Source organism: Solanum stenotomum, chromosome 1 (assembly GCF_019186545.1).
Source record: "Solanum stenotomum isolate F172 chromosome 1, ASM1918654v1, whole genome shotgun sequence".
In the NCBI taxonomy this organism is placed as follows: domain Eukaryota; kingdom Viridiplantae; phylum Streptophyta; class Magnoliopsida; order Solanales; family Solanaceae; genus Solanum; species Solanum stenotomum.
The window spans coordinates 93,469,479-93,492,728 of record NC_064282.1 but is presented as its reverse complement, the minus strand read 5'-3'; the positions used below and the strand labels follow the sequence as shown (position 1 = coordinate 93,492,728).

Below are 23,250 nucleotides of genomic sequence, written 5' to 3'. Positions count from 1 at the left end.
TTATCAGAATTACCTTTTTTAGTAGCCGAAAAAAATGCTTGGAGGAATTTTTTTTGAACTTTTATAGATAAAAGATCTATTTTTTAATATACAATAACATTCAAAATACAGTCACTAAAAATTAAAAAGCCTTTTTTAAAATGGATCATTCTGTCAATAGTATTTATCCTTTCTTTATATTAATTTTCTTACATGTAAGTCAATTGATCAAATCATATTAAGATTATACATTTTTTAGTATATTTCTTTTTTGTTCTTGATTTATCATCGTTTGAGATTTATAATTGTTAATTTCCTCTTGACATCAATCATGTTATTTTTAATCCCTAAAACAAGTGACCTTTGATGTGAAATATTTTACTGTAAATTTAAATTAATCAGACTTTAAATTGAATACGAGAAATTAGATGATTTTTTTCCTAAGATAAAGTGGTACTAAACTAGGGCAAACGTTTTTTTTGCATTTTATTAGGCAACAAACAAGAAAAATCAAAGTGAAAGTGATTGAACTTTTAAAGCTAAGTCCATGTTTGTCATGTGGACTCTTTGTCCTTGAAAATGATATTGAAAATGAGAACACAAGACTTCAATAAAAAAGGTTTAGACGTATCTATATATAATCTATATATAATATAGAAGAAAAATAGCATTATTCTGTTAAATGTGAAACGGTGTAATGAAAAAGAATAAATATTTGTTACATGTGAAACGGTATGAGTATTTACCTAAGAATATATATAAACCAGTTTTATGAGGAATATATTTCTTATTGTTCAAATATAACTAAGTAAATAAATATATGTTTTTTTTTGTTGAGAATGTAATCTAATAAAAAAAAATGTTTATATAATAACTTAAGTTTTAAGATAATTTCACACTTTAACATGGTATCAGAATAGACAAAGATTTTGAGATCGAACATGAGGAGGCATGTTGAAAATAAAAAAGGACAAATATATCTCGAAATAGAGAAATTTTTGATTATTTGGTTTGTTTGTGTGAGGAATTGGGGAGTTTTTTAGATTTTTGGTTGGGTTAATAGTGTAAGTGTGGGTGGGTTAAGTGGGTGGATATGGGTGGGGTTTTTGATTTTGGGTTTAATTAATTGGTCAAATTGGGTCCTCCCGTAGGATATATTGCGCCACGTGTCCCTATTTGGTATTTCGTTAGAGTGAAGGCCATATATGTTCTAGTTTTTTGACGGCAAGAGTACCAATGTCTCCAAATTAAAGTATGATGGATGATATTAATTGTATACCATTTCTAATAGTTCGGGGATATATTTGTCATTTTTCCCATTAAATAATAATTGTATTTTCTCTATTGTGTTACATTTTTAGATGAGATGATCGATCACATACTTCAATACTTCTCGTTTGTTATAAATTTTTCTATATAAACAATCTTCATATCAATGTAACATTAAAGTAAATAGAAATTCTTGATTTCAGTTTCACCATTGTTCATTCTCAAAAAGAAGTATAAATAACTCATGAAATTAAAAGAATCAAATCTACACCTAAAAAAATAACTAAAACATATTTTAGCAAGTGTTGAAGATATAGTATTTTAGCAATGAATTAACGACTAAAAACAAATCTCATATGTAATTCAAGATATAGAGGGATCAGGAAAATATTATTTCTCTATTTATTTTTATTTGTTCATTATTTGTCCACTTTAATATATTAAGAAAAACATAATTACTTTTTTCTGTTTTACTCTAAACATTTTCTATTAATTGCTCAGGACTACTTTGTGAAATGTTAATAATCTTGAATATTATAATTATATAGTAAAATATGCACTTCATTTATTAATTTCTTAAAAAAATATAAAATCTATTATGATCGAATAAAAATCATGAACAGGGGGAGTATATCGTATGTTGAAAAAGTATTTCATTGCTCAAACATATTATTTATATTAAAGAATTCATTAATTATGAACTAATTAAATTTACAACTTATCTATTAATATTTGGAATTGTTATTTTATAATTTAAAACTCATAAAATTAAAATCTTAATTTTTTTCTCTCACCTGACTAGATTTTATGATGTTTTTTCTTGTCAACTTGTTGTATTATTATTTACCATACTGATTACTAACTATATATATGATGCAGATTAGAAATGTTTGCTTTCTTCTCACCTAGTCGTTTCATTTTTTTATTTTTTTTTATTCTCACTATGTATTTGATATTTGTATTAAAGTCCAACTATTTCAGGTTTGCATTGCATAGTACTTCATTCGAGGGGAAGCGCTCCCTACCAAAAAAAGTTCATACTCAGGGCTCAAAGTTGTATTATTAATCTGGTGTTTGTTATCTGTATTGAAACCTGACTATTTCGAACTATCAATACCTTTGATTAAGGGAGGGGCACCCTCAACCATTGTACAACATCCATTGGTGGTTGTTATCAATCCCCTTCTCTTATTATATCGAGAATTTTTATTTTATGTCCGAACTAGGGATGGCAAGAAGCGGTGTGGCGCAGGGGCGGAGGTGGAGTTGGTTGAACTTAACCCGTAAATTTTTTAGTCCGCCCCGCATAACCATTTTTTTCTTTTATATATATATATCATCCCCGCATATATCCGCCCCACATTAATATTTTTAATATTTTTCTTTTCTAGTTAAGTTTGATACTAGAAATAAAATTTATAAAAATAAATTCATTTTTTCGTTAAGTTGTATTATTTAATAGATAATGACTTAAAGTATTATTTCTTAGAAGTCAATTGGAAAGCATGTAAGAAATTGTATTAGTTTTGATTGAACCATTTTCATTTACTATCTTGAATGTTTAGTAACTTTAAAGAAACTATCTTAATATAGATAATGTTTTTGCTTTATCACTTTTATAACATATAAAAAGTTAAAATTAAATTTGAAAACGGATTGACCCGCAACCCGCCTTGCCCCACATTAATTTAAAAAAAAAACTCACATCAACGCGCCCCACATCGCTATTCGCCACAACCTTGAACCCGCCCCACTCCACATAGCCTTAAATCCATCTCGCCCTACATTTGCTCCATCTCATTGCCATCCCTACTCCGAACATAACAAATAATAAATATGTTGCTTCATGACCATACATTAATGTAAAATGATTATACTATTCAATAATCACTACCCCACGTGATATGCATGACAAACTTCATCTACTATCAATAAAAGTGATTAATTGTCGATACAAATATATATGGCTAAAAAGTTCCAGCTGAGAAAATTCAGTTAAACTTTTTAAATATACATTAAATCACCATCGATGTAACTTATCTTATATTCAATTGTCACCATAATATCATATGTACGTGGGAGGTAGAGACTGTGAATGTACATGAATCGAGTTGGTTTGAGTTTTTCAGATAGTTTTGAATTTTTACCTCAGATTTTTTCAGGTTTTCAATTTTTTCAATAAAGTATTTATATAAACATTTATTTAGAATTTATTGCATATTATATTATATTATAAGGATAAAGAGTTTGAGGTTCTAAATTTCCTTTAGAACCGTCAATCAATTTTGTTAGGGATTCACAAATTAATATACATATATTTAATTAATTTTCTAGTCCAAATACAGGGTCTACAAAAAAACTACTGAGTTCGTCCGAACCCCTACCTAGCTCCGCCTCTAATTATATTATATTATATTATATATTTTTTGTAATAGCATCTCACTATAATAGTCAAAATGTTTCTATACAAATAACGTCGTTACAAAATATATTTGCCCTATATGCCTCCTAGACTGATCAGACATACAAAAACCAATTAGAATTTCACTTCCCCTTCAACAACTAATTAGTAATTACCACATGATAATTATGAATTTGTACTTTAAGACTTTGGTACAACTTGACATATATACATATAATAATTCCTCTTTTTCCTTTGAATGATGATGTTATTACTAAAAAAAAAATGATGTTATCACTATGGACGGTAATGTTTGTATTACATCAGTGGGTTAGTCATCTCTTTCCACTCTCACTATTTTTATATTTCTCTAATACTTTGTCCTAGTTTATGTTTAATTTTCTCTGTCTCATTTTACGTGATATTTTATTTTTTGAGATTCAAATTACATAAATATTGAGTACTTTTCATCATATTGATGTAAAATAAATTTGTAATTATAGTAATATTAAATTAATTTAATTTAATTTAACTTAAGAATCAATTAAATCAGCTCTCGAAATTTTTTAAATTTAGCATGAATTGAAAAGGAGGGAGTAGATGTTCTCTTTTAAGTGAATCTTTTTATTTATTCATCAATTTAGTACCCATGATAATATATAACTATTTCATTAATTTTAATTCATGATGTCTTATTAAAATATTATTCATTTTTGTTGCAATACATTATTGCCCATGTTTGACAATGCTATCACAAGGTCTAGTGGAAAGCATTGCCATCTTGTTAAGATTGAAAATATAGTTTGTGTTATTCAATAATAAAAATGTGTCATTCTATAGATATATATATTCATTCCACAAATGTAACTCCTTCACTACTTTTTCGATTATTATTATATATAGAGAGAGGGGTTGTCCTAGTGATTTAGAGGGTGTAAAATTAATTTTGAGATTTCAATTAACTTCTATGTACTATATTTTTATTTTTCAAATCTTCTTAAAAATCCTAAATTCGCTGTTGCTTTTATGATTCCAAAACATATCTCAATATATTTTTTTTGTTCTTTATTTATCGGTGTTCAAGGTTTAATTTGCAATGATTATTTTTTGCATGATGTTGTGTTATTCAATCCCCACCAAAACTTGTGTCTTTGATAAAGAATTTTTTACCTCCCAAAGTGAAATTTTATTGGAAAATTCAAATTAATCAGACTTTAAATTAAATACGTGACATGACTGATAATTTTTGGTTTTGAAAAGATAGGTGGTGGTAAATTAGGGCACACATGTCTTGACCTTTTATTAGGCAACAAACCAAAGACAAAATAAATGAAGGTGATTGAGCTTTTATACAGGCCACACGAATATCTAACTTCATGGAATGGTTGAGATTCTTTCACTCTTAATCATTCGAAATTTTGGGTGTGAACCCGAGTACGAAATTTTTTTTTGTTGAAAGCGTCACCCCAAAAAAATAAACCCTATAATGCATAAATCTGAATTAGTTTAATTCTAAATTCTAAATATTGGTCACAACTCACATGTAAAAAGATATGAGCGTTTGCCTAATACAAATTAGAAGTGTTCTGTCAAATGAACTGTTTCAGCGCAATGGCTAAAAAGAAATTTCATATGCAATTTAAGATATTATTACTATCTTATGAGCAGCTTGCTATACTCAATTAGTGTTTTTCTTTAGTCTATCATAAGCAACCAAGCGGAAGTAAGTTTCTCTCTTTCTATTTGCTTAATATGCAATTCACTCCGAGCCGAGTCATTGTTGGGGTTGGGTTGGTTGATCGTCCAAAAAATTATTCTTATCCCATCCGTCAGGTTTGTATGTATCCACGCTCCTGCTTATTATTTTCTAGAACCTCATGAACTATCCTTTCCGATAGAGATTACAAAAAATGTATATATATTTATTTATTTTTATACAAAAAATGTATACTCTCTGTTGCAAATGTTAAAAAAATGATTCATTTTAAAAGTTGTTTATTAATATTTTAAGTCGTTATTTTAAGATTCAAAATTCATAAAATTAAAATTCTAAATTCTACAAAATTAATGAATACCAGTTCTGTGGGAAGAAAATGTGATTTTTTTGTCAATTCATGTACACATCACATGGCTAGAAGGGCATCTAAAAAAATATTTTTTTTATATTAATAATATAGTAACAAATATTATTATAGAAGGAAATTCAGTTAACTTTTAATTAAAATAAAGTAAGGAAAATTTTCAATCACACTTCAGATTTTATGCATCGATAAAATCATTTAATTAAGAGAAATTTCAAAAATGATTATAGTTTGGGAGAGAGAAGAGTGATGCTAAATACATGATGTATTCGACGAATATAATTTTTTATCTACGAATACAATCTAAATTCGATACATACAGATTGCTAAAAATTGATACATACAAGCTGACACAATTGGTAAACAATACCATGACATTGTATCATATGTTTGAGAGGTGTATTTAGAACTTAAAGTATGTGAGAACATAATAAGCATAATTTTATTAAATAAACAGACCTTTTCATACCAGTCCTTTATAACAATAATTTGTTATAACAATCTAGCTCTTTTAGAATCGATGTCATAATATGTTATATAAAGAAAACTCAAATGTATTTATATATTTAGTTTATAAGTTTATTTTTTTTATATATGTACATATATTAAACCCTATATATATATATATATATATATATATATAATGCCTCCTAGTCTCCGACATTCATAAACCAATTATAGTTTCACTTTTCCTTTTAACAACTAATCATTGAATATGAACTTTTACTTGTCAATTTTTGAATTAATACACCTATTAAGAAAATAATTATTGGCATAGTGAGTTTACCATTTTATCTCTATTAATTATGAAGTGGATAAATAAAAAATTTAAGATTTTCAAGAAGTTCTACATTTTTCGAAGTAATTAATTGAGGGTATAATAGGTAAAAAAAATTTGTCCTTCCTTGATTTGTCAAAATGAACAAGTAATTAGAGACAACTAAAAAAAGATAAGTGGACAAGTAATTAGAAACAGATGGATTACTTAAAAAGACTTTGGTGCAACTTGACATATACATTTAATTAAACAAAACTCTAATAATTCTTTGAATGATGATGTTATTTTTACTATGGTCGGTAATGTTGTATTACATCATTGGGTTCGTCATTATTTTAATATCTATTTATCAATTTACTCATGACAATATATAACCATTTTATTGACTTTTATACATGATGTCTAATTGTAAAATTATTATTCATTTTGTTGCAATGGTGGTCCTCTCTATTCATTATTTATAACACATTAATGTTTAGTGGAACTGTATGGGCGGAGCTAGCAAGAATCTCGTGATTCATCCGAACCCTCTTCTTTAAAAAAATTATTGTTTATATATAGTTAAGATCAGAAGCGAAGCAAGAATTTTAATTTTATGAATTCTGAATTTTATAATAATGATTTCAACTGTTGATAATTGGGTTATAAACTTAATATATGTACATATTTGACAACACACTATTTGAGCAAAAGTTACTGGATTCAATCGAATCCGTACGTGGACTTCTAGCTCCACCCCTGGTCAAGATTATTTTTCATATATATATAGTAAATATTGAACCCCTTGGACTTTTTCATGTGCTTGCCTTTTTGTTATATGAACATCCTTCGTGAAAATCCCAATTCCGTCATTGAGTAGAAACATAGCCATCTTGTTAAGATTGAAAATACGAGAAGAAACTTTCTCAATCTAAAGCCTAAAATTTCTACAAGACAACCCAGATACAACAGAAAAATTGTTTGTTGTGATGATCTAAAATTTCTACTAGACAATAACTTACATAAGAATTAAGATCATACTCAACTACTTCTTTTTATTAAAAAAAAAAGTCTCAAATTAAATAAATGTTGATTGACACAAGAACAATTCATATTGCAATACAAGAAAAAAAATCACTTATTATGAAAAATTCCTAGAATAGGTATAAAAAATCCCTGTAAATTTTACAGAACTTGTGCTCATTACATCACAGATCAGTCAATATGCCTCAATAATGCAATGGTATCAACCAAAACTAAACCAACACCGCGATTTTTTCAATCTGATATCAGTGTATCGAGTTTGCCAGAAGGCCACCTTGGTTATCTTTGAGAAGCTACTGGTAATCATTATGTTTCAAGGGGCTCTGTCAAAGGGCTTAGTATCATTGTAACAAACATCCCAGATAGCTTCCATGGCATCCCTACTCGCGGACTCTGAACAGTTTGGGTTACCAGACATCGATTTCATAACTCTTCGCTTTACACATTCCTTCATAGAGCCAAATGCAGAGGGAAGAAAGTTAGAAACTAATTAACAATTAGGCAATTTCATGTCATACATGTACAAAAAAAGGATCTATATAAAGTTACATACATACAGTCTATATGCATTGAAGGATCAATATGAAGTAATGTATGGAGACAAACCTAAAAAACCCTCTTTTCCAATTCGACTTTATCTTTCCGATAAAGCTCATGAATAGCTTGAGAGTTCACAAAACTGTCAAGTTCTTTTACCTTTTCATCACATACAGTATCCTTAATGTACATGCAGTCAACGGCTGAGGTAGATGGATAATATCTTCTGTCTCGTGTACCCATACAAGTACTGCAGCATTTGTTACATTCGTTAAAAGGTCCTAGAAATATTGGTTTCAGGTTTGGTTTTAGGGAAACTTTTGTGCTTAAGGACTACCAAGTACTTTTGGATAAACATCAGTCTTAACAATGTAGATGCAAATATGGTTAAAATTTATTGGAAAAATCGACTAGAAACTTTTTCCCTGTTACTAAATTTTTTCAGGAATCGCCAAGAGGAAAAAACACAAAAAAACAAGTCAAGTCCTATCAAACAAAACTAATTGGTTGGGAAAAGGGGAGGAGTGTCTGATTGTAAATCACAGAACACAAAAGGAGAAGAAAAAACATTGAGCCTAACTCAAACCCAGGAGCTAACCCGTGAGGTAAGACTTGTCGAACACCATATAAAGAGACTGCAGCGTAGGTTCAACCAATGTGAGACTCTTAACACCCCAGGATTGTCGTTTTTTTGAACTAATGCAGGACTCTTACGTTGGGGAAAGAGACTGAGGGGCTGGTTTCCAAACTATTGATATGGGCCCTCAAAAAGAAATTACATTTTGAGTAGGACGGAGATACAATGTAGGTCAAAACAGTCGAGATAGGGGGATAACTTAGTAAAAGTGCACTCAATGATGTAATAGCCTCAGCAATTAAAGACAACGGAAGTAACTTTTAAGGCATAAGTATGAAAAGAATGACGAGTTGAATCACTGAGAGAAGAACTTGAGACTTGCAGTAGAAGGAGTTGTCAAGTGACCATGATGTTAAAAATCAGCCCAGGCCCACGAACTACTACGAGAGATTAATGTTAACACGTCTGATGTAGACATAGAGTTCAAAAAGAGCAATGCCATTAGTACCATAGCGGCAACATAAAAGGCGATAAACTATAAATTATTCAAACTGGCCAAATGTACATTTTTTTTGAAGCTGTTTGTTAAATTGGATAATAAGACACCCCTCTACTCTTCTCCACTTAAATACCAAACTTGTCTAGAACAGGGTTCGAACTCATGACGTGCGCCTAAACCCACATATCATGCGATGCGCTCTTAACACTAATGACTAGACCAAAGCCCTGGGGGCCTGACCAAATGTATAATTCAAAGAACTGTATCTTTCACTTCTATAGGTGAAAATCAATGGTTGTGCTAATTAGGGCCTTTATCCCTTTGTCTTTAGCTTTCTATCCATATAAGGATATGTAACTCAGAATAATGTCAAACAGCTAAATAGAACCGCTCAATTCACACTAAATCCCCTTTGAAAAAGAATTAGATACAAGTAATACCAGGATCACGTTTGAGAACACATAAGCCACCAGACAAAGTCAGCATTATAATGCAACAGGCTAGCAGCTAGCATACTAGACAAGATCATCCCATAGCTAATTGAAGAATTGGTCCATATACCAGGCAGCTTGAAAGCTTGCAAGAAACGATATTCCAATGAAAAGATTTTGACATATTATTACATACAAATTATGTTTCTTGCAGAGTCAATGTTCCACTTATTTCTCCCTCAGTTTCTGCTCTCCTTGCTTTAACTAAAGAACTACTTTTCACTTTAAGTAGGACTCTAAGAGGGCTTTCACTTCAACACGTCTTCGCTCGTGATCGCTTAGAGCCCCCCTTATTTATTTACTATGTGACATGTCACCACAGCATAAATCTGACATGTCAATAAGAAAGATGAAACTACTTCTTATCAAGCTTATTCCACAAAGTGAAGGACACAAGTTCAAAGCTGCTACATATTCGCTTCAGCACACTAAACAGTTCAGCTGGGGGAAGGGGTGTTTCCAATGAGCTCGCAGATGCAGCTCCATAACTGAGGTGGAGCAAAATACAGCTCTACACAGATAATTATAGGAGCAAACACGAATGATCAACAAAACTCACTTGTTCATGGCCCCGTATCTTAAGATAACCTCTCAGTAATTCCCGTTTGTAATGGCAATCACCACTAAGATGGCCAGCTCTGATCTGTAAAAGCAGTCACAAAGAATTCATGTTCAATAATCGAAGACAACTCAAAAGTACAAGAATAGTATAAAAGCGACACTTGAAAGCACGAACTTCACTACAAGCATGATGAGCGCAATTAGCCCAGTCCAAGTTTGCAGCACGACACTCATCATATGCATGAATTAACTCATGTATGAGAACTTGATTCACCTCATCTTGAATTTGCATGTGGTTACTGCACACAATTATCTTAATAGCCAATAAGAAACAAGATCAGTAAATACTTGAGGATGTAAGTCAACCAACACAATAAGGAAAACAAAGATAACCCCACACACATATAGAGTCTGCATATTTTAAATAAATATTAATACAAAGTCCACATCCATCATCACACAGGAGAAGTTAGTGTAGAGGTGTAACTTCAATCCTGAATTCACCTTTGACACCCTATCTACTTCAAAAGGTGTCTGTCCTCCACTGACCCACAATGTTTCAATTGAATTAGGCAACTCCAAGACAGAAAAATTAGCACCACTGTATTTAGAACACAAGAAGAAATGTTCTTCAAATCCACAATAGGCAGAAACTTAAAATTGACCACCTCAACTTCTAATAGATATCGAAAAGTCCAGGAATAATAAATTATGTTGATTACCCCACGTCCACGAGCATAGCCACCACTAATCTTCTGGTCGCAATGGCTAGCTTTTATGAAGTTATCACCAATTCGACAACCAGATTTCTCCAGATGCTCTTTTAAGAACTTCACCATTGGAGCTGCAATAAAAATGCTTACAGTCAACATCATTCAATTACGCTGCAATCTTAAACTAGTTTGTATCAGCTATATGAATTAAGCGAATCCATTCTATTCAAGTCCATTTATTTCAATAGCATGTGAATTTATCTTATAAAGCTTTTGCTTTTATACAATGGTGTCCGGATTAGCTTGCAGGTATTTATATGTGCCATCCCATAAGTTGTCGCAATTTATCTTTTGAGCTAAATAAAAGTAGTAAAGTAAGAATAAAACCAAAAACTAAGAATTAAAATTGAATGGGTGTTAACCACTGAATGTGAATCAGGAAAACTATCAGAGAAAGAGATAGAGAGATGTGAAGAACTTACTTCTAAGACCTCTCCGGATCATTTCTTGGCATTCCTCCACCGTACTTCCTTTGTTGATGGTGGATGACTTCGCCATTTGGTTGTTCGTGTTTCCTGGCTTCTCTCTGCAGAAGAGACACGGTAACAGGTTCACACTTTACAGGCCAACAAAATACCCTTTTGTCTGTCTCACAATCATTCAAGGGAAAAGTCTCAGTTTTATATGTCTCTCTCATGTCGCTAACCTCTTCCCTAAAACTTTATTTGTAACTTTGGTAAAGGTATTGCTGATAAATGCGTCATCGACTTCATGTACATAAAGTGTATCAGCTCTTGCAAGTAGATTTGACAAGTATCCAACTGAAAGCTTTCTCCTCATCCCCCATTTATTTTATTGCTTTCCTTCTCATAGTCCTCAGTTGTTGTTGTTTGATTCTTAAAGAGTATGAGTTGATTTTTAGTATAGTGTAGGAGATAGAACAATCATGGAATCTGTGTTCTGGATTGANTGGTGGATGACTCCGCCATTTGGCTGTTCGTGTTTCCTGGCTTCTCTCTGCAGAAGAGACGCGGTAACAGTTCACACTTTACAGGCCAACAAAATACCCTTTTGTCTGTCTCACAATCATTCAACGGAAAAGTCTCAGTTTTATATGTCTCTCTCATGTCGCTAACTGTGGCAAAATGAGCAGAGCTACCCTAGCTTAATCTCACACTCATCATCAAATTTGCTATCAATCTTGAACTAATACCATTCCTGTTTCTGTTCTTTGGATTGTGTTCTTTCATTTCTAGGCTAAATTTGGGGAAACCCCAGAAAATTTGTGGACTTTTCTTGAATTAATTTGAGCTAAAACTTTGTAGGGTGGTAGAAAATGGCGGGTTGTTTGTCAGGCATCAGGTTATTCAGTTTACAACTCTGAAAAATGAAATCTTTACCATGAGGTCCATTTAAGACTCCAACTTTGTGTTTGTTAAGAACCAAGATTTTGTGGGTATGATTAAAATCAGTTATTTGGGTTGTCAAAAACAATTATAAGTCAAGATTCTTGGTCAAAGAGTTCATTGAATCCAGAGGATAATTCAACATCTAGTGTTAAAGTAGACACAGTACCCAAGGAGAATAATACTTACTATGTAGGTAATGATGTTCGTCTTCTTGATGCTGGTAATGGTGGTGAATAGGAAGGAGATTTAACTGATGGGAATGGTGGAAATGGAAATACCCGTGTGGTGGTTTTTTTTTTGTGTGTGTGGGGGAAGGGGGTAGTGGACGGGACAATGGAGAATGTGATGAAGAAGAAATGGAATTTGGCTACCACTTTTTTATGGACCTCTATTAGTTAGGCCCTTCTCATGTAGATTTCAGTCTAACATAGGATTGCAAGTTGTGCTGGCAAATGCGCATTTTTTTTAAATATGGATAAAAAATGGGCTAATTGACTTATCCATGGCCTCTTGAGTATAGTTATTGTTGGGAGAATTCCTAGCCTCAATATTTGTGGTCAAATCTTCACCATTGTTTTCTTCCTTGCTTTGTTTATTGTCCTTCTTATTTGCAGTGTTCATATAGATCTTGCATAATACATATTTGTCCAACTACAAACTATAGTACACCATCAAGGGGAAATGCAAAATTGTTGAAGTGTGTGATTATCTCATCTAAAAGCTTTAGCAGTTCGAGAGAACACACTTTTTTTTTTGATAACCGAGAAATCCGTCTGTGACCCGCCCTTTGGACCAATCACAGCCTTCTAAACTCGGTGGATAATGGGCCCGCTCCTCTACCCTTCTCCACTTAAATACCGGGCTTCGCTTTGCATGGTGTGGGGCTTGAACCTGCGACCTAAGCCACAAATCCTCCACCTTTTGCCACTTGAGCTAGGCCTTGGGGGCAGAGAGAGCACACTTTTATTAGTTAATTATATTCTCAACACGCCCCTCACGTGCCTTAAGCTGTTAGAGAGAGCACACTTTTATTAGTTAATTATATTCTCAACACGCACCTCACGTACGGGCCTGATTCTTTTTCATGGACCAAGCATGTGGAAATTCTTTTTGATATGGATAGCGGTGAGATTCGATCCCAGGACTTTTGCCTCATACCATGTTATACTTAGATATTAGTTGTGCATCATGGGAAATAACTTTGAAATGGGTTTGCCATAGCTCCAATCATAGTGAACTTCCAATTAAACAAGACATATCCAAAAAGAGTGAAAAGGAATGTCATAAAAAAAAAAAAAAGAGAACTTTTCTCTAGAATTAAGATTCAAGGCATCAGACAAATGAAGCACTCAGTTAAATCTCTACATGGATTTATACTCAAGGTACGGCTTAGCAATCGACAATGTTGGAATAAAAACCATGGGATGTAAGGTTTCCACAATAAATAAAAAGCCATGTAGGGGTTAATTAAACTTTATTTCAACTAAACAACATTAAGACTAACTAGTTTTAAGCTAATTTCAACAACTAAACCACATTATTTCAAATAATAAATCAAACTTGCTGGGGATTAATCCAACTTTATTTGAACTTATTTCAATAACTAAACAACATTAACTCTAACTAATTTTGAATTAATTCTAACAACTAAATCCACCAACTAAACCACGTGATTTCAAATATTGAATCAAACTAGCTAGGGGTTAATGAAACTTTATTTGAACTTATTTCAACGACTAAACAACATTAACTCTTAACTAGTTTTGAATTAATTCCAACAACTAAATTCACCAACTAAACCACATTATTTCAAATAATGAATCAAACTAGCTAGGGGTTAATTAAACTTTATTTGAACTTATTTCAACAACTAAACAACATTAAGTCTAACTAATTTTCTTTTTAAAAAAAACTACTTAAGACTTTCCAACTGTTGATGAACAATTTAGTACATTAACGTCATGTTTTTATTTATTACTATAATTTATACCTAAAGTAATACTTTAGTTACTCTCTTAACTCTTACAAATGTGTGCTGCAGAGGTAATTGATAAGAACAAAGAGTGTAAAGTATCCCTTACTATGGTTTTCCTATGGGTTTTTTTTATCAAAAGGACTTTTACTTTGCAGTAAGTCCCAATCATCTACCAGTAGAAAGTTCAACCTACTGTTTAATGAGCTTTTGGAGCATGTAATCTGCTTGAAACAAGCTAAACTATCTTCATCACACTTTCACAATCTTAGTTACACATACGAATGACAACAAAACAGAGGTAAAGAAACTAAAGCATGCCTCTATCTTAAATAGATTTTTTAATTCTTCCCTTGATCAAACTATCCCAAGAAAATTCATTCACATAATTAACAAGAATAAATTTTGGACGGTATTCTACACCAAAAGATTGGGGTAAGACTGTCTATCATAGTTGTGGCTCGAGCAATCTGACCAAGCAGTCCGTGACCTATTTGACTATTCAAAAGTTACTCACAATCAACTCCTAATAGAGCTTGGTTACTCAGACATCACCAACTGAAAAACTCTCTCAAACAATTTGTCGAACACGCTGTGTGCAAATCTTTAACTAGACTTATCGTGACAATGAGTTAATCAAATTGACCTCCCAAGATTGAACATTATAGTTCAAAGAAGCACAATCACATCTCCATCAGTCAACTTTATCAAAACTTCACAAAATCCGCACCAAACGAACAATAAAAAAAAAAAAAACTGCCAACCAAAGTTTAAAAATTAAAAGCAAGAATAACTTTTTATACATATAAAAAAGTACCCTTGACATTTCTATCACTATCACTATTTATAGGCCATTTTACTCCATGGATTAAAATCTGATCCAAATTACTTTTCTGGATGGAGAAATATAAAAAATTTGAAAAAGTGAGTTTATTCAAGTTTCCACAATCCAAACCACACTTAACAGAAAATTAAGGGGAAAAACCATTCAGTTCCCAAACCACACTTCTGGGTTGAACTTGCAATTTTTGTGGAGGGAAAGAGGGGAAACGAAAATAGAAAAGGGAACAAAAAATTACCTTTTCTAAAGTTGGCAGCGCGGGTGGAGGGAAAGAAGGCGGAGGCGACGAGAGGAAGAAGAAAGGGACGCGGTACTGAAGAAGACAGCGGCGAAGTTGTCGAGGGTGGAGTGAATTTTGACAAAGGGGCGATATTGAGTGGAATAAAAATTATTTTATATATATATATATATATAGGTTTGTTATACTTTTCGATGAGTATAAAATCAATGTATTTCATACGTTTTTTTTTTTTTTTTTACCCTCCCTAAGAGCTCCCACCCCTTTTGCTCCCTTGGTGACTCGAACTCGCAACCATCGGATTGAAAGTAAGGGGTGCTTACCATCCGAGCAACTCCCTCTCATCATGTATTTCATACATCTTACCTATGACATGATCACTACCCGAGATATTCATTTAAATTTGGACGTACAAACTTGTATAGAACTTTATTTGTACAAGATTACGATATATATATGTCTTACCACCTAGAATTAATGAATTATCAGTGTTTAGTTGTCTATATTATTAAACGAGACAAGACATTCAAGGTTAGACGAATAATTATTTTTATATTTAAAACTTAATTCGTTGTAACATTTCTATGAGTATCACCTCGTATTTCATACTCAAATGGATTATCTGTTATCTCTTCATTACATGAGACTTAAGTTCGTGATTTAACGACAGACTGATAGATTTTTTACACTATTCTACAAATATATATATAATTATCTCCTAATTAATATCAATGTTGTTTCATACTCTGAATATGAATTATCGTTATTTCTTTATTTATTCCATGAATTCTAAATTTTTAATAAAATTATACAAATTTATTACACTTTTAAAAGAATTAATTGCAAGTGTAAAATGAAAACATAGTGTTATACACAATAGGAAAATAATGATTAGTGAAAATATTCTTTAAAAAGTGACCTCCGGAAGACGATTTTATGAAAAATATTTTAGATAAAATAAAATATACCAACATCCGGAGGTCGGTATTTTATATGAATTCTATTTTATTTTACATAAAACCGTCTTTCGAAGGACGATTTAGTTAAAGTTAATTGAAAATATTATTTTATTAATTTTCACTATTTTTAATTCAAATAAGATTAAATTTTATTCTTAATTTGCTTGTGTATTACCGACCATTAGAGGTTGGTTTTTTAAAAAGTAATTAAATAAAAATAAAAATTGACTTCTGGTAGTCACTATATAAATATTTTAATGAAAATTAATTTAATTACATAAAATTTAATTTTATTGACTTCCAGAAGTTGGTATTATAATTTTATTTTTTAAAATTTTACGCATAACCGTCCTTCGGAGGATGATTTAATTAAAATTTATTTTAAATATTTCTTTTTTTTATTTAATTGAAATAAAATACAATATTATTATTTATTTATTAATTCAATACCGACCTCAAGAGATCGGTTTTTCTTGTATAAATTTTTTTCGGGAAAAATTCCGACCTCGGGATGTCAGCATGTGGTTTTCCCACATTTTTTTGCTTAAAAACAGACTTCTTGAAGTCGATTTTCTTAAGTTTTTTTTATTTTTTATTTTTTTAACAATACCGACTTCCATTGGAGGTCGGTATTCACAATTTTTTTAGTAGTGTGTGCCTAAGTCAAGGTGGGCAGAATTTGCACTAGTACTAATGGAAGGACAGAAATATTACTACCAGCACCTTTGTCCTGCTGAGACGATACCAGTACCTAGCCACCACCTTAGTTCTTTGAGGTGCTGCATTCATAGTCCTCTAACTTACCGAAGGTGGTGCACAATTGGTACTAAGCTACATTGCGCGGACTCTTCAAAAGACCTTGCCACATCCGTGTGAAGACGACATGGTTGTGGGTATGAAATCCACATTGGATTAGGTCAACTCATCTTGGGTGCTTTGACTACATCTATTACCAAGAAGTATAGATTGATTGGGCATTTGATTTGATTATATAGGTTTACGTCATATATATATATATATATATAAAGTATGAGAATGCCATGTTATTTCATGAGATATATTATAGATAAAATTTAGGTGTGTGTTTACGAAAGAATTAAATTTTATTAGCTTTAGTTGAATACCTTTAATTCATCGAAATACATACTTTATATGTCATAATATACATTTATTGACTGTATCACAACACTCGGATCCAAACCCCCGAATCCTAAAAAGTTATGTGATAAAGAGTTCGGCCTCTAGATCCACACCTATATTGAAATACTTGCACTCAAGTTCCGTTATGGCTAACATAGGTACTAAGTAACTGATTCTGTATATGGCTAACGGAATACTTCATGTGCATTCACCTTTTCCATAAACCAAATAAAAAAATTGGTCTACTCTTGTGCATTAGTCTATCATCCTTCTTTGCTCTCTGTTCAAAGTCATAACCAAGAATTGATATCACCTGATCAATTAAAGGTTAAGAGCTCTAAAGAAAAATTGATGAACAAATAGTAGATGCACATTTCCGTTAAGCTGTACATCCATCAAAGGTTCCACCAAGTTGCTCCAGCAAGAAACATCTCTATGGTTGGTCATCAAAAAGAAAAATCTCTATGGTTCATTATTTCGGTAACGAATGACGCCGCTAACCTCTTCCCTTAAACTTTATTTGTAACTTTTGTAAAGGTATTGCTGATAAATGCTTCATCGACTTCATGTACATAAAGTGCATCAGCTCTTGCAAGTAGATTTGACACCTATCCAACTGAAAAATTTCTCCTCGTCCCCCTTTTATTTTATTGCTTTCCTTCTCATAGTCCTCAGTTGTTGTTGTTTGATTCTTAAAGAGTATGAGTTCACCCTTCGGGGTGCCTAGTGGTTTGAGCTTGGGACTTTCATGTTGGAGGTCTCAAATTCGAAACCACTTGCCAGCGAAAGCAAGGGGTTTGCCTTCTGGGTCGAGCTTGGTGCGGGTTACCTCTCCTATGTGGTTTGCGAGTTATTGAATAGGAGCGGGGGTTTTACCCTGTGCGCACCCAAAGGGTAGCGACTGCGGGTTTCCCTTGTCATCAAAAAAAGAGTATGAGTTGATCTTTAGTAAGTGTAGGAGATAGGACAATCATGGAATCTGTGTTCTAGATTGATCCAAAGTTAGAAGACAAACTTAGGGCAAGAATGAAACGCAATGGGAGTTGCTATGACAGATTTATGCCTCGGGCTATGGTGATTTCCTCTAGGAATGGAATTTTATCATATTGTTTCATACAAAATTGACTGCAACCTTTAACTTGCCTTTAAGCACTAGAGCAACAACTATATTTCTTATACATTTCAATGCTGATAGGAATTTAACTTGCCTTTAAGCACTCGAGCAACAACTATATTTCTTATACATTTCAATGCTTATAGGATTATCTCTGTGTCCTAGCAGCACATAGCAACGCTTATAGAGGTATCCCTTTTTCATTTTTTTCTGCATTTCAGTTTTCTTGCAAAAGTGACAAAGAACAAACATTATGTTTGAAAATTAAAAAGAACAAGCAAAACAAATTTATGTATTCACCGCTACACGATTTTAGGAGACAAGACTATGACAGTGACTATGAATGTGATACCAACTTCGCCAATTACGATTTCTCTCCATTAAACTTGAAGCTAGTTTCTTAGCCAATCTTCTACTCTTCCTCTCGAGTATCAAACCCCATTAATAAAAAAAATCCTTTGAGCTAGACTTTCACTAAAAGGGTATCTAAAACTACTCAATTTGGGGAGAAGAAACATATGATGGGAGTATCTTCTTATTGAAGGGCAAGTACAGGAAGGGAGATTGTAAAAGATACCTAAAGTATTTCTTTTTCTATACAACATGAAGTATTCCATTAGTTACAGGCAGAGTCAGTTATCAAATACTAAAAAGGCATCAATTTAGGAAAGATAAAGGACTATTAATCCTCCACCTCAAAGAACAATGCCTACCTTGACCTAAAGCCCGAATTTAGTATTTTAGAGCATGGTTTTGGCTTTTTTCTCCAATATAAAGCAATACACCCTACTCTTATTTATAGCTGTATCTAATTCAACTGATAATCTAAACCACTAAATCAATATTGTTATAACAAACATAATGAACTAAAATGCTTTATCATGATTTCTATATTATTTTGCTTCACTTCCATTATTTCTTTTCTCGATCTACTTTTATATGCTTTTGCTTGAGCCAAGGGTTCTATCCTTACCAGACTCTACTTGTGGGATTACACTGGAAATGTTATTGTTGTTGTTAAACATAATGAACGAACTAAACTAACAAACAGTAGTAGTAGCAATCCAATTATGGAAATAATCGTACCAAATGAAAAAAGAAAACCTACATCTCAAAATCCAAAAATAGCCTCTCTCTTTTTAGAGAGAGAAAATCAAAGAGGAGTAACGGCATTGAAGAGGAGAAGAGAGAGTGAACTCACCGGAGAAGTTGCCGGCGTTGCTTTGATGACGGAAAATGACGAGAGGTTTTTGAGGGGTTTGAAAGGGATTTGGGGGTTCTGCAAATTTCCTCTCAAATGTACATTTTTTGCTCATCAAATATTCATTTTTTAGTGGGTTATACACTTATACTTATTTTCATTAATTGGGTATTTTAGATTATTTTATTGTGATAGTAATAGGAAAGCTAGAGTCGTCGGTAGCAATTGAGCTGATTGAGTTAAATTTAAACGAGTCATAATGAGGTAAGACAATAATTGGATCAAAACCAAATCCATTCAAATTTGCTTCGATCAAAATGAATTACATTACGGGTCAAGACCCAACTCAACTCAATTTTTAGTAAACTTAATTATTTTATTTGTTCTTTTAAACTATTTTATTACGGCTCTATACAACATTACAAATTGAAACAAAAAAAGATTCTTAAAAATATTTTGATAGGAATTTTCATGAGTCAATTTGGGATACATATCAACCCAATTTTTAATGGATAATGAAAGAGTGGGTTATGTAAATGGGTTGAACAGGTTGGGTTTATTTTGCCATGCCACTCCTAATATTAGTGTTTCAATAGTGTGGAACTCGATAGCTTGATTTAGGGTTTTTTCAATGCATATGTTAAGATCATCCACCCAACTCGCCCGGTCATTGTCGACAAATAACAAGGGCTATTTGGTTCTCAAGATTGGAAGTCTAACCTTTATGTTCAATAAACATTGACATAGAGTTGATTCGCACTTGCTCTAAGATTGTCTCACAAGTGCTATATCAATGTGCAGTGGCATATTGAATCAAGTAATGGAGCTTGAAGATCATTATCACCAACTTCAACTACAGATTCAACTATTCAACTCATTCGTCCAAACCTATTGCATTTGCACTCGTATAAACCAACTCACTGCCCTTATAATGGAAATAAACACCATGACTAGATTGTTGAGCACACCAACGCAATCACTAATTCTAGATTTTGAATGACACATCAAAACAAGAAGCGGGAATATAATCAAAGTCATTTAATTTCTAGCATCTGCCTCAAAAAAGTTTTCCAAAAGTAAAATCAAGGTTTGTCAACTAGATCCATTACTAGACCAAAAAAAATACTTCCTAAAGTAAGCTCAAGGGATGCGTAGAGAACAAGATTGTTTTCTTCTAATCAAATAGACTGAAGCCCATATCTTCATCTTCTGATGCCTCTTTCTCCTCCTTCTTTTCTTCCTTCTTCTCCTCAGCAGGGGCTGCAGCAGCTCCACCGGCAGAGGCAGCAACTGCAACAGCACCACCACCAGAAGGTACTGAAGCCAACTTTTCTCTGCCAGCAGCAATCAGCTCTGTGATATCTTTGCCATCAACTTGAGACAAGAGCAGTTGAATTCTGTCATCATCAGCCTCAGCACCAACTGCAGACCACATCAACCACAAATGTGAGTGTGCAACAAACAACCAGCCACATTTAGCATGTGCACGGGTATAATAGTGTTACTGATAGAAGCAGAGAATTACAGATTATCAGCTCAAGACTTCTCCAAGAATTAACGACTGTAAAACAATGATTGTGCATTGCCTTATACATGAAACTAAGACTAGATGCTATTCCTATCCAATGTATACATATGAGAGATACACCATAACACTATAATCTCACCATTGCAGGTTAATGGAAAACAATAACACCATGCTCACTTCTACCAAACTTAAAAAAGGAATACAGGGACTAGCAACACACTTGAAGTCTACCTCATTCATTAACAGCCTGGAAAGTATAGAGTAAATGTTCAACTACATCAAATTTCATGGCACCAGCCGCACCCCAAAAGTAAAGACTTATTATTTGAAAAATTGAACCATTTAATACTACAACATTATTTTAAATATTTTTTCTGTAATTCTTAATAACGCAAATCTTATTTCAAGAAGACAACAAAATCAGTGTCAGGATTCATACTTCTAAAACCCCTCCCTCTTTCTTTTTGGATGGAAGGCATACTTAATCTTCAATCCCAGTCCACCTTAAGTAGCTTCTGGTACTCTCCGCACATAACAAAGCTTCAATTTTTATACCAATATATTACTCTATTGCCTGTGTTAGATGATTCTAGACAACTAATGGGTAAAACAAACAGCATACACTCACATTTTTCAAAGACCCGGTGGCCAAAAAGAACTGGCCCAAAGGTAAAATCTACTCACTAACAGTATGCATATGAGCATTATTTGTTTAAGAAAAATTTTATATGCTAAACCCCATGCCCCAAATCCCCCTTACCCATGAATCACACAATGGCCTTTACCAGTTTGCTGCCTCAAACACACAACAAAGACTGAGAAACCAAACTGTTAGGGTTTTCGGTATATGGATCATCAATATACATTCTGCTCCATTCATACCCCCATTTCATTGTAATACTCAATAATTTAACATGTTTTCAAATAGTACATATATCTATCTCTCCATTTTGATATTCAATTAACATCCTGATTACACTATTTTATCAAAACATCACTTAAATTTAAACGAAAAAAAAAACAAAAAGGGGTTAATTTTTTTACCACAACCGAGGATATTCTTCAAGTCTTTTGCTGAAGGTGATGCGTTACCACCCAAAACAGCCAACAAATAAGCAGCAATAACCTTCATTTCTTCTTCTTCTTCTTCTCTAACAGAAAACACGAGAAATATTAGATACATAAATTGAAAACACAATACGAAACGGCTAAAAGTATGAATCAAGAGAGAGCAATTACTGAGGAGAATTGGAAGCTACGAGAAACTTCTTCAATGGTAGATTTGGGACTGCTACTAGGGTTTCGTAATGGTGAATAATGCGGCAATTTATACAGTTAGGGTTTTGGTAGGTCTAAGTGGAGGTGATTGCGGGTTGTTTGATTCGACCCGGAATATTACGTGAGTTTACATTTCTGCCCTTCCATTTTCTTCTGATTTCTAGATTGACTGTTTCTTCTTCTTTTTTGTAACAATTATTTTGTTCTATTTATTTACTAATATACAAAAATATAAATATCTAGATTGATTAATATCTCTAGATTATGCTATTTTTATTAGTATATCTATTTTAAATTTTTTAAATAATCACTATAATAAATTTAATTAAGCTTCTTAATTTTAGTTTGTATATTTACGGACGGTAGCTATAGTTTAAGTTCTTCGTTTGTATAATTCGTGTGTATTGAGTTATTTCGTCCATATTTGTGTAAACTGATTAGTATCTATTTATTTGTATTCATTTTTGTATAAATTTAATTGAATCAATTGATAATTATAATTTTGGTGAATTAACTGTTTGTGTAAATAAGTTATTTCTGGTTGTATAAACGGAATTTACTGATTTGCCATTTATATATTTTGTATAAGTATAATTATGTTGATAAACTTTTATACTTATATATTTTAGATAAATAAAATATAAAAATATACAATTAGAAT

At 32.3% G+C, this 23,250-nt stretch overlaps 2 protein-coding genes across 5 annotated transcripts; both read right to left on the bottom strand.

Moving 5' to 3' along the window:
- Nucleotides 1-7,543: 7,543 nt before the first annotated feature.
- On the bottom strand, nt 7,544-19,899 carry LOC125871272 (mitochondrial inner membrane protease ATP23). Its single transcript, XM_049551868.1, has 6 exons — nt 19,784-19,899; nt 11,392-11,495; nt 10,919-11,040; nt 10,372-10,509; nt 10,195-10,278; nt 7,544-7,979 (listed from the first exon to the last, which is right to left on the bottom strand). The coding sequence occupies exons 2-6, from the start codon at nt 11,465-11,467 to the stop codon at nt 7,845-7,847; spliced, it is 555 nt and encodes a 184-aa protein (XP_049407825.1). The 5' UTR covers nt 11,468-11,495; nt 19,784-19,899; the 3' UTR covers nt 7,544-7,844.
- Nucleotides 19,900-20,809: 910 nt separating this feature from the next.
- LOC125871340 (60S acidic ribosomal protein P2-like) lies at nt 20,810-22,763 on the bottom strand. Of its 4 annotated transcripts, none has more exons than XM_049551947.1 (3): nt 22,551-22,763; nt 22,356-22,451; nt 20,810-21,205 (listed from the first exon to the last, which is right to left on the bottom strand). In XM_049551947.1, exons 2-3 carry the CDS (start codon nt 22,441-22,443, stop codon nt 20,958-20,960), a joined length of 336 nt encoding a protein of 111 aa, XP_049407904.1. In that variant the 5' UTR covers nt 22,444-22,451; nt 22,551-22,763; the 3' UTR covers nt 20,810-20,957. The 4 variants fall into 4 exon arrangements, with proteins under 4 accessions (XP_049407904.1, XP_049407892.1, XP_049407886.1 ...); XM_049551935.1 differs by having other exon boundaries at nt 22,356-22,457; nt 22,551-22,678; XM_049551929.1 differs by having other exon boundaries at nt 22,356-22,460; nt 22,551-22,674.
- Between the last annotated feature and the right edge of the window lie 487 nt (nt 22,764-23,250).